Genomic DNA, 12,130 nt, shown 5'->3' with positions numbered 1-12,130 from the left:
CCGAGAATACCACCCATACCCGGCCGGTGTATGTTCGGTGGGCATAGTTCCCCCAGAGGACCACCCTCTGCTATGCGAGTATGTCCGGTAGAACGGTGGGGCAATACCCGAACTACCGGTTCCCCCCAGCTCCCACGCGTCCAGGCTGCGACGACCATCCTGTTCCTCGTGAACAGACGGTGTGGTTTCTGTGGGCTACCTATTCCTTGCCCTACTCTTCAACGTATACGGTCGGACAACGCACACACGGCAGGTTACATAGTGTATACTTGAGTAGATGGCTACACGTCAGTCAGTCAGTCCGTTTCCTGAGTTACGTTATTAGGTACTCTTTGTTCATCGTCGTGTCAGGTCGGGTTTGATTAGTCGCCCCTGTTAGCCCGCTTTAGAACACAAAGAAAAATATTTTTAATTAGTTTTATTTTCCATTTCAGTTTTACTAACAGCGGCTAATAGGGTCGCCATCCACTCCGCCGCCTCCTGGTCCCAGTCCTCATCATCTGGTGACGGAGGTGGCGGAGTGACTCGGACGAATTTATATGACTCGGGGTCTGAGTCATAGCCGTCCCCGTCGGTCTTGTCGTAGTCGTTGCAGATTTCGGTCGAGTTGCGTCGGATCTCGTCGGACCTTTAAACAAAATATTGCGCATTAGTATCATGTCGGGGAGGAAGTGCCGGAATCATAACATGTAACAGCACTCCACAAAAACTAATTGTCTCCATCACCCACCAAAAATTGACTGATTGTAGAATAAATTAAACAAGCGTTAGGAATATTACACACGACAGTATACTGTTAGCACATGGGATGGTGACAAACCCTGTTAAAATACAGGTATCGGTTGAAGATGATATATGTATGTCGGACAAACATACAAACATGCAAACATAAGCGGGGAATCATCAGCGTGTCGCGGGGTTGGGCGTACTTCGGATAGCAACATCACTTCACTGGCTCAAATAGTCACGTCACAACATCACAAGGTGGGTACACAGCACAAGGTTCTGTTCGATCAGAACAGATTTTAAAATACCGCAAGAGCCCCCAGTGTGATTTAAGTGGTCCCTGTGTGTACCCAGTTGTTGCCTCAAGTGTTTAGTTACGTCTAGGGGATTTGTAGATACCGACTCTGCTGCACACCGTGTTGTACGCATGCCCCGCTGGTCTCCGCCCGACCCCTCCGAAGCCCTGTCTCCCTTCGTCACATCATATCCCTCCATTCCCTTCATCACACCATCACACAAAGACACGTACAGTGGGATAAAATATATTCAAACAGGCCGAAAGGGTAAACGTCAATGATTGAACAATGCCTGGAGTCCGTAGAAGCCAAAAAGTAAACATTGCCAAAAAGGGCGGATTCAGGCTTGAGAATACACGGTATATGTTACCGTGGTAGTAAATAAAGGTGGCCGAAATAGAGTGCTAAAAACACATAACCGAACAATATGCCGAAGCACAAGGTTACCGAAAACAGAATGACCGAAACAGTGTCAAGACAGTGCCGAACAAGTATTCGGAACGGAATGGGCCGAAACAGTGCCGAACAAGTTGCCAAAACAGTGCCAAAAGTAATCGAAACAGAATGCCGAAACAGTGCCAAACCAAAATGGCAGAATCACCAAAGTGTAGAGCGCTTATTGGTCGCTCGATTATGTACCGAGCTTTTCGGTGGTTTGGGGCGGGTAAAGCTGAGCCTTGGCATCGGGGGAGTGTTTGTTGGTGGCTCCATCCGTAGGCCGTAGTCTTGCGCTCTGTAAAAGGAAGAAGTTAAACGGACACGATAACGCCGTGTAGTTCATCGGCCCGGTTCACCTCGTACGTACTATGGACCTGTGGAAAGTGCTAGGGGAAACTGTAAAACCTGTAAAGAATACTAGGGTAGCTCGGTGAATAGCCTGGGCCTGTTGTCGCCGGAATCAGTATCTGTAAATAGAGAACGTTAGTGGGGATGAGGTATTACCTCACCTTTGGTCGGCACGGCCGACCAAAGGTAATGCAATTCACGACTTACATTGTGGGGTTGCTGGTGGAGCGTACCGCCGAGTCGGAGCACTGCACAGTGTTTCGGACTGCAGAGAGAGTGTCCCCGGTTTGAAGGAGAGCTCTTTTATATCCCACCAACAGTCGTTAGTAGCTCTTGCACGCCCGTTTTTATAATGACATTCTATACATTATCGATTGTTCTCCAGTCCCCCGCTGTTTACGAGCCCACGCGTATCTCGGTCTAACCTTCACCCGTCTATCCCTACGCTATTGTTCCACCACCACACTACGTTATTTTGTGCTATTGTCTGCTTCTAATCTCCTTTACGCATATCCACCACCACACAAACAGGTTTCACATTGTCATTCGTCTTCCTTTGATCCTCTGCCAGGGACGGGTTCCTCGCTCCGGCGTGGCGCACGGCTGAAGGTAACGAGTGGTCGGTGCATCTAATCTGCAAGGCTGATCAGTACACACAATTCCACACAGTTCCGCCGCTCAGCTAGGAGACCGAAGCGATATTTTCTCACACAGTCTTGTTTCAGTCTTCACTCTTCAATTCGTCATTTGATATTGTTAGAATCGGTATAACTGTCCCTACCTCATACAGTATTCATTTCATCACATGACCAACTCCAGCTTAGTAATAAATGTAGCTAAATATGCCATCACTCATAAGAAAATTGAAAAAGGAATACCTAAACCACGCACGGATTACTATTACCCATTGTCATTGTATCATTAACGTAACTATGCAAATCCTCCATAGGAAATTAAATACAAAAATTGCGGCCATTTATATACACTGTGTTACTGTTGCGGCCAACAGTCAAAATTATCAGACACTCAGTTTACATCATACAAGCCAGTAACAGTAAGCTTCAACTTTATTGTTTTTGGTTTTTGTTTTCCTAACGCGTCGAAAACGTCCCGTGCATCAGAAATGTAGAAAAAGAGTACCACTAAAATACTGCATTTTTACACTTCGACATGTTTTATCTTCTTCGAACTCCAATGCAGCAAGCAGTAGGAACAAACATGTGAGGTTTGAGAATCGTAACAAAATAAGGACAAGCTGAATTTGCGGATCTACTTGATAAATTGTTTTTGGATCTAAGTAGCAAGCTAAGTAGTTTGTAAGGAAGCTAACACTTCAACGCATAGCTATTGCTGGTATTTGTTAGAATCTGCAAGATTGTTGGCAAAGCATGAAAAAGAATAAATGAGGGGTAATGCGTGTGTCTATAAAAAATGATTTAAGTAGGCTTTTATTTTTGGTTCCTAATGCAGTCTTATGTCCGCATTGCTTTTACTTTTTGCAGTAAAAGTTAAAGCAGGTACTTTGAAGTTATTTTTCACCTTTAAGCCAGCTTTTCAGTAATGCACAAATTACCTAAACATCAACGTTTTATCAAAAAATTAACTAGATTTAATTTTTTAGAATCAAAGTATTGTTGATGCCGTTTCATTACTTTTGAAAAAGTACTTATACATCTCTAGACAAAACAAATGGCGAATGAGAACTGCGACGAGCAACGGTGCTGTGCGTCAATTATTATCAATTGTTTGTGTTTTGGGCTTGTGTGTTGGGCGATGTCTGTCTCCCAATTGCAATGGGTCTGTCCTGTCTGAATGGGTCGAACTGTCGATTTTGGGAAGAAGGAGTGCTTAATGAAGTCATTTTTGGTGGATTTTTAACTGTTATAGTCTGGATGCCCAAGGACAATGACGGTTCGCAGAGAATTGGAATGAGAATGCACGTCTGCCCGGCTACTTCAACCTGGGCTTCAAGCTCAAGCTTAGCTGAATGAGGTGCGATCAGTAAGTACTGGTCATGACAGTTGCAGCTGGTGAGGCTGACATGTCTGTTCAAAACCATAATGGTCAAGTGACTGAAGGGATGTCGGTTGGTTCAAAGCAAGATGACAACCCCAGGAATGCATATTCAATACCCGGGATCTTGCACTACATCCAACATGAGTGGGCAAAGTTTGAGCTGGAGAGATCCAAGTGGGATGTTGAGAGAGCAGAGCTGGAGGCAAAAATTGCTTTTCTACAAGGAGAAAGAAAGGGACAAGAAAATCTCAAGAACGACTTGGTGAGGAGGATAAAAATGCTGGAGCACGCCTTGAAACAGGAACGGGCTAGGTATCACAAGCTCAAATATGGTGCTGAGCTCTCACAAGGTGACCTGAAGCCTCCAGTGTTTGATGAGGGCAGTCAAGAAGACATCATGGAGGGCGATCAAATGATCACAGCAAACAGCAATATTTCCTGGCGTCAAGGTCGACAGCTTCTAAGGCAGTACTTACATGAGATTGGCTACACAGACACTGTGATTGATGTGAGATCAAATAGGGTGAGATCCCTGCTAGGACTGAAAGAGAACAAAAATGGTAGCCCACCACTTGTGAACAGTGAGCCAGTGATTGCCAAAGGAGAGGGACAGTCAAAAGCAGGAGCACAGAGCAGAGCAGGGCTTTTATCTGAGGACATGCTGAGGGAAGCAGAGCAGGCTGTTTTAGAAAACTTTGACTTCTTGAATGATGGTGTTGAAGTGGATGATGGAGATGATGATGATGATGACTGGAAAAGTGAAGAGATCAACACTGTAAAAGAGGAGAAGAGTGCAGGTGATGATGAGTCTGATGCATCAAGTATGGTGATGGCTTTGAAGTCCCTAGAGTTCAACTTTGGGAACATTGGCAACATAGTGAACCCTTGGGAAGACAGTGGTGTGAGAATGGTGGATTCAGAACGCCAGCAGCCACAGGCCAGGCAAAGTGCTGGACAGTATGGTGTTGGTGTGAATGATGAAACTCTTGAACAAATGGGCCTGGGAGAACTTGCCCAGCTGACTGTCTCCAATGATGCAGAGGGTATGTATGATGATGCAGTCGCAAGCAAGGAGTCATACTCAAAGATGTGGAATGCAAAGTACACGCTGAGATCCCACTTTGATGGGATCAGGGCATTGGCCTTCCATCCCATTGAGCCAGTGCTGGTCACAGCCAGTGAGGATCACACGATGAAGCTGTGGAACCTGAAGCGCACTATTCCTGCCAAGAAGTCGGCGTTTCTGGACGTGGAGCCGATCTACACATTCCGCGGCCACGTGGGCGCCGTGCTGTGTGTCAGCATGAACCCGACCGGCGAGCAGTGCTACTCGGGCGGCGTGGACGGCACTGTGCGCGTCTGGAACGTGCCCAACTCCAACATCGACCCGTACGACGCGTACGACCCGGACGTGCTCAGTCTCACGCTGAGTGGCCACACGGACGCCGTCTGGGGCCTGGCGTTCCACACGCAGAAGCCGCAGCTGCTCTCGTGCTCGGCCGACGGCACCGTGAAGCTGTGGAGTCCCGGCAGCAAGGCGCCACTGCTGCAGTCGTACGCCGCCGAGCCGGCCATGGGCGTGCCCAGCTCGGTGGACTTTGTGCACGAGGACTGCAGCCACATGGTGGTGGCCTACACCAGCGGCCGCTGCGCCGTCTACGACCTGGAGACCTCCAAGGTGGTGGTGCAGCTCGAGTCCAACCAGAACGTGGAGGGCGGCGCGGCGCGCGACCAGCTCAACTGCGTCGTCTCGCACCCCACCATGCCGGTGACGGTGGCCGCCCATGAGGACCGCCACATACGATTCTACGATAACGTCACCGGCAAGGTGGTGCAGGCGATGGTGGCGCACCAGGACGCCGTCACCAGCCTGGCCGTCGACCCCAACGGGCTCTACCTGCTCTCTGGCAGCCACGACTGCAGCGTGCGCCTCTGGAACCTGGAGACCAAACAGTGCGTCCAGGAGATCACCGCGCACCGCAAAAAGAGCGACGAGAGCATCCACTGTGTCGGCTTCCACCCGACCAAGCCGTACATTGCGTCCGGCGGCGCCGACGCGCTCGCCAAGGTGTTCGTCTAGGCCGCGCAGAGGCGACGGGCGGCTGTGCGGGACTCGAGGTGACGCCGCCGGACAGTGAGTGAACAGTGGACACGTGCGCCGAGTCATTGCGAGTGTGTGCGACTGATGATTCGTTTCTTCTTATGTCAGTCCTTGAGCAGGTGATTTTAATGATAGGTTTCGTCCTCCGATTACCGATTATTGACAGTGTGCGAATTTTATGAGAATTCTGAGATTATACGACGGTGGTATTGATGGTGCGGCGGTGGCCGTCCCGTGGCCCACGACGCTGCCTCGTCAGCTGGACAGAGGTACGTCCTCGCCGCCGAATCTGGTGAGTTGGGCGCTCTGCGCTGATTGGTGCAGCCAACTTTTTGGATCAGTTCGCAGCAGGCGGCTCGTTTTCATCTTCCGTCGGCGCTGTCGGCTGTACTCACTGCGACTATTCGGGTAGAAACTGTAGTGCAACCTGCCGACAAATTGTTTTTTGATTATGATTATGTGCATATTCAACACTCGGTAACGAGCCTAACGTGTTCCGTCTGCGCTCTTGATTGTGTAATTAACAGACCGCCCACCGGTGGTGTTACTTGAACCGTTTACTACTGCGCTGATGGTTCTAAGTTGTATCTTGAGTTGCACACTTCCTCAAGCAGAGAAATAAATGATTCGATTTTCGCGGCGCATCTGCTCGGTGTGTAGCGTATATGTTTGTGGCGAGGGGAATGTGGGCGTTTTAGGATAGAAGGATGACACTTCGTTTTTAACTTACAGCTGCGTGCTCGCTAGCCAAATTCATATCACGGTTTTGACGTGATTCACCTCAATGCGATATAAATTACATTCATATGCTAGTCTCAAAATAGCTCCCTTTGCGTCCTAAAACAGAATAATAACAGCGCTTGTTGAATCATCTATGTTTATGACCAGTAGTCGTTGAACAAATGTAACATCGCCGAGTCATACGCAAAGCGGTCGCAGGCTAAAATCAAATGGAGCAAGCGACAGCAACACTCGGAAAGTGGAAAGGGTTCGGTCCTCGCTGACGGCGGCGTGCCGCGCGCCCCGGCGCTCGGCTCTGCCGACCGCGGCCCCGATCCGGTCACACCGCTCAGCTGGCCAGGCGGCGGAACTTTTTGATGCGCTTCCACTCGCCGGTGACGTAGTTCATCTGGAAGTGTGTCTCGGCCAGGACGGCGGCGCTCTGGCCGGCGTCGGCGACCGCCAGCCGCTCGACCGACTCGGACAGTTTGATGGTGACCACGTCTCCCAGGTGCGGACACGGGTTCTCTGGCAGCGACAGCGTGATAACGCAGCGTCAGTTGCTCAGTTTGAGACGGTAATTTGGTATTCTTTCAGACTGCAGCAGGGTGAAGTTTCTATGTCAGTCTCATTCAATAATTGCAAACACACTTCATTTATGAGCCCAATTGATATGAGACGAGCTTTGAAAACTGGAAGCGTGCGGTATATCGAACAATCGTTATTGCCAGGTCAAAGTGTCAAGAAAATGTCTGCAACATTGGACACTCGACAGGAACGACACACCACCGGCTGCACGTAATCTCATTCAATCTCTCTCTCCCCCCCCCCCCCCCCCCCCCCCGCCACATACATATCATAACGCCCTGCCGCGACGATAAGATCAGGCTCGACGCGCTCTCCCCGCCCTGCCCCCTCCCCCTCCGGCAGGCCAGCTCAGATTACCCCCGCCGACGGACGGCGCTCACGACCCGTCTCTCGGGTCGCTCGGTACCGGCGCCGGACGCCGCTCACCCCTGGAGCCGGCGATGAAGCCCAGGATGAGCGCCTTCTCCGGCCGGGTGGCCGTGTTGGCCGTGCTGAACATCTCCTGCGCCTCGAGCATCTGCTCCCGGGTCAGCGTCAGCGGCGGCCGGGCGGCGGCGGCCGCCTGCTGACCGGCCCCCGAACCGTGCAGCTCCGACTGACGGCGGTGAGTGAAGGGGATTTGGGGCGGGGAGACGGCCAGAAGCATGGTGATTGATTGCAAGGCATACAAGACAGTTAATATGGCTAATCATTTCAGAGCATGCAAACGACTAACAGTCAAATATGAGTGTCTTCAGTTAGCAGTACCCCGTTCATCGTGACTGGTTGAGGGAGGGAGGGTTCGGCACTGACATGGGTCTTCTAGTTCGGCTTATTTCGTAGATGCCAACTTTCTTTTCCTCACACGTTGGAGCTGCATGTTTTCTAGCATTGGTCCTGCTTCCAAATGATAATGTTTAACGCATCCACGACCAAAATTAAGAACATGTCTATGGAGCGCCTTTGACGGTGAAAGCGTATGTAATATGCGCTATAGGAAGAATGCGACAAAGAACATCGAGGCTCATAAGACCCCGGCGATTTATTGGTGGCTAGGATTCGCGATCGACTCCCACCAGACCGGCGATGGCGGTCCGCTCACCTCATTTGCCGCCGGCGGCGGCTGGGGCGCACACGGCGGCGGCGGCGGCGGAGGCGCCACTGGCTGCGGCGCGTGACCCGTGTCAGCGCCCATCACCCGCCGAAACAGCAGCTGAGGACAGACGCGGCTGGTCCAGCGGGATCCGCGGGTGGAGACGAGGTCGAGCTACCCTTCCTCCCCAAACAGCACCGGGGTGACTCCCAGACAGCGCTGAGTCACCAGGTGTTCCCCAGCAGACACCAGGCTAACTGCCTTCCAGACAACAGCGAGCCACCAGCCTTCCAAACAACCGCGGCGAACCAAAGAATGCTGCCTTTCAGACAACAGCGAGCCACTCTCCACAGACAGCTCTATGATACGCGGCCAGCTTTTTCCCGGACGGGACCCGATCACTGGCGAACTGACCTGCTCCAGATGTGAGCCGGGACACCCCGCGGCAGGACGGGCCGGCCGCTGCGCCGGCGGCTGCGGAGCGTACATGGACGGGCCGGGACGGTACGGGGCCGCGCTGACGCTGGGTCCGAGTGTGGAGACCGCGGCAGGCTGTGGGTCCACACAGGGCGGCCTCGCCACCCCTGGAGACGGCAGTAGGTCACGAATCATTTGTATCTACTATCTGGTGATACGGGGTTAGCAGAGGGACAGCTCTGGCGACACGCCGATGATAAACGGACAGTAACACATTACTGACGGAGATGGCGACAGTCACTGATAGATGGATAGTTCTGGCGCCAGTCACTGATACATGTGATTTGTAGCTGGATAGTCCTGGCGACACATAACCGACACATGGCCACCGACAGTCAGTGACACCTCATGGGCTCCCGCAGCCGAGCCGGATCCGTAAAGGCGGGCTTTGGAGTCTGGACTGACCTGTAACCGGGCCGCGCGCCGCCGGGGCTGGGACCGTAGCGGCCGGAGCCGGAGTCGGCGTGCACTGCAAACCGGCGGCGTAGTCTGGTGTGGGCGCGACTGTCTCCTCCTGGGCAGCTTCCCCTTCCTCCGGCCCGCCGCCGCGTGAGGACGTCCCACTCTCAGCTGGGACGGGGACAAAATGTGTCAATGGGACTGGCTGTCAGTTGGGGAGTCGGCGAATGTCTAGTCAGAATATTCTGACAGCTGTGCTAGACAAGTTCCCGAAGTTCAGATGATCTAGAACATTTTCCTTCATCAAAAACACTTATCACTTCGTGATTAGTTACATATCGACCACATGATCACCGAAAAACCCATCAATATCGCCTGCATTGCACACCCTCAGATCTCAGTTTGTTCGCGTCCCCCCCCCCCCTTGTGGTGACTGCGCCTGGTGCCGGGCGGCTCTCCCCACCTGAGGCCTTCCTGCGGCGCTTTCCGTGCGAGGCCGGCTGTTCGGAGATGTCCAGCAGTTTGACCGTTCGAGTCTGGTGCGGTAGAAGCCCGAGCGAGGGCAGCGAGCGGCGTCCCTCGCCGTCGCCGAGCGGCAGTCGGGACGGCGTCCGCAGCAGCCCTGCCGGCAGGCGGACACGGCTCATGTCGGGCCAGTGCTATAAAAAATAGTACACACTACACAGTTTCAACCGGGTCAGCATTGGCACGAATCTTTGTTGTAGAAACACATCGTTCTAAAGTAAGCAGTCCTGTATGCGGCCCCGCATAACCGCTGGGCTGCCGTCTCTACTACGAGCAATGCGGCACAGCATATATTCAGGCGTTAACTGCTGCTGCCATCTAGTGGCAGTTATATAAGTAAGCGCCACCGCCATCTCACAGCCCGTTTCGGCTCAACTCAGGCACGCTCGTGGGTTGTGATGCCCCGTCGCGTCTGTGACGCTCCATTGGCAGTGTAAGGACTGCGTGACGACGTCCACTGACCGGCGGTGTCGGGTCGGCGCGGCGCCGAGCGCGAGCGGACCGGTACGGCGGCGGCGGCGGCGGCGTGGCGCGCCAGCTGCGCCGCCGCCTCGTCTGCCCGGCGCAGCAGGTCGGCGCGGAGCGCGACTGCCCGCGGCTGGCGGCGCAGCTGGAAGTGGCGCTCCGGCGCCTGGGGACACGGCAGGGGACGGGGACGGAGGAGTGGGACGGGTTACGGACGGGACGGGATGGGACGGTATCGTGGAACGGGTGACGGTTCACGGGACGGGATAGGTATCACGGCCGAAACAGATGCCACGGAGCGGGGCGGCTCCCGACAGAACGATACCACGGCATGGGTCTGGCAGGACGGTCACGGGCGAGAGACCGGTCACGAACGGACGGAATAATCATGGACGGGACGCACCATGGATAACGCTAGTCCTTTTTGATAGATGGCTGAGCCCTGATAAGTTGTCAATGACTGTTAAGTGTTAATTGGTACTCACGACCTCGCTGAACGCCGTCTTGTTTAAATAGTGGTGCTCCAGTGGAAGAAGGTTCAGGTCCAGGTCTCCGTTCACTGGGAGAAGGAAAACAAGGCGGTAAGAAATAGAGCGAGCATGACGACGACGAACCACGGACGTGATATTGCCAACTGCCAGGGGCATTATGTCACTGTTAGGTAAGTGTTTATATTGTTCACAAAACTCAACTATTAGCATAGCATATTGAAGCAAAGCCCGCCGCATACTACTTTGTTTTCGCTTCAATTATGTGGGAAACGGTAGACTCTGCAGAGTCTGACAACTGACAACCGACACTGACATAGCTCTTTTAGGTCGGCGACGAGATCCCGGAAGATGTTTTTATTTTCTTCCACCTGTCCGATGTCCGTGTTCAAACTTCCCGTGGCTGGGAAGGTTTGCAGCATTTCCGCCAACATGGAGACCCATTGATCCGAGTCACGGACGGCAGTCGCCAGCACCCCCTCCATCTCCGGGCGCCACTGAAAGGGACAGCGAGGGACGTCGCATAGGTGTCTTTAGGCTTGTAGGCCCGAGCCTTACCAATAATTCTGGCACTTTTCAATATTATCGCTATGGCGTTGCATTCGGAGAATGGCTTTGGCATCTTTATATAAAGCATTAACAGGCCTACCAATGAATTTCAGTTACCTCCGTGGGACATCGCCGACATTTTAATCAGCACTTTCGCGTTCCAATGGTGCATAGTCGCGGATGGTTGGGGTCAGTTGGGACTCGGCAGACAAGGTTTTCAGGAGCCTGAGATTTAGAAGCCCTCTTTATGACCATAAGCAAGTGTAACTTTACATAACTTTTGTCAAAGTCCTACAAAAGGCTTACTCACATGCTAACCATATTCGGTAGTTGTCATGCTAGCCTGATAAGTGATAACAAAAAAAAAAAAAAAAACGTACAACAAATGCCAGCCACATAACGGTGCAACTTACCTCTTCGATGTGTTTTCGTGGGATATGTAAAAATGTCAGCAGCAGTTTCAGCTTCACCTGAGTCTGGAGCTCCATGAAACATTCCTGAATGTTTCGCAATACAGTTGCATTTAATTGAGAACAGATGGACCCGCCAATCCAAGTTTCATTTGACGTCCCCAGCTTGTTGTAAAGCCACAGTGATGTGTCACTGTCTCGTACGTTGGACATTTTTGCTCAAAAGATGCCTCACACTGTATGATCGCAAACTGCATTGAAAATGAAAGGTCAGTAATTGTAAGTACGGTATAATTGCAAGTTCCCTAAATAAAATTGCATGCCACACACGCGACCAACGAAAAGGCGGGAATCAAGGATTTCAAATTTGGCGGCGAGCCGGCAAGTCTTTTCGGATGTAAACAAAAGCGTTGCGTTTGTCTTTTGTTGCGGACCCCATATTCCCAATACTTCCCATTAGCCACCATGCTCCATCTACGCAATATTACTTTACTAATACATCTACGGTGCCG

General features: G+C 52.1%; 2 protein-coding genes across 3 annotated transcripts; one reads left to right on the top strand and one right to left on the bottom strand.

Annotated features, from left to right (window-relative positions):
- Positions 1-915: 915 nt before the first annotated feature.
- On the top strand, positions 916-6,561 carry LOC122375101 (striatin-3-like). The gene has a single exon (XM_043354291.1). It carries the CDS (start codon positions 3,823-3,825, stop codon positions 5,902-5,904), a length of 2,082 nt encoding a protein of 693 aa, XP_043210226.1. The 5' UTR covers positions 916-3,822; the 3' UTR covers positions 5,905-6,561.
- A 224-nt stretch (positions 6,562-6,785) lies between these two features.
- LOC122375102 (negative elongation factor A-like) lies at positions 6,786-12,001 on the bottom strand. 2 transcript variants are annotated; one of them, XM_043354292.1, is made up of 10 exons: positions 11,622-12,001; positions 10,976-11,156; positions 10,657-10,730; positions 10,169-10,337; positions 9,645-9,803; positions 9,188-9,352; positions 8,720-8,889; positions 8,315-8,425; positions 7,660-7,828; positions 6,786-7,173 (listed from the first exon to the last, which is right to left on the bottom strand). In XM_043354292.1, the coding sequence occupies exons 1-10, from the start codon at positions 11,829-11,831 to the stop codon at positions 6,995-6,997; spliced, it is 1,587 nt and encodes a 528-aa protein (XP_043210227.1). In that variant the 5' UTR covers positions 11,832-12,001; the 3' UTR covers positions 6,786-6,994. The 2 variants fall into 2 exon arrangements, with proteins under 2 accessions (XP_043210227.1, XP_043210228.1); XM_043354293.1 differs by lacking the exon at positions 10,976-11,156 and having other exon boundaries at positions 11,622-11,816.
- Positions 12,002-12,130: the final 129 nt, after the last annotated feature.

This window comes from Amphibalanus amphitrite, unplaced genomic scaffold (genome assembly GCF_019059575.1).
Source record: "Amphibalanus amphitrite isolate SeventyFive unplaced genomic scaffold, NRLGWU_Aamphi_draft 001775F_arrow, whole genome shotgun sequence".
In the NCBI taxonomy this organism is placed as follows: domain Eukaryota; kingdom Metazoa; phylum Arthropoda; class Thecostraca; order Balanomorpha; family Balanidae; genus Amphibalanus; species Amphibalanus amphitrite.
The sequence above is the reverse complement of the archived record's forward strand: the minus strand, read 5'-3'. Positions and strand labels throughout refer to the sequence as shown.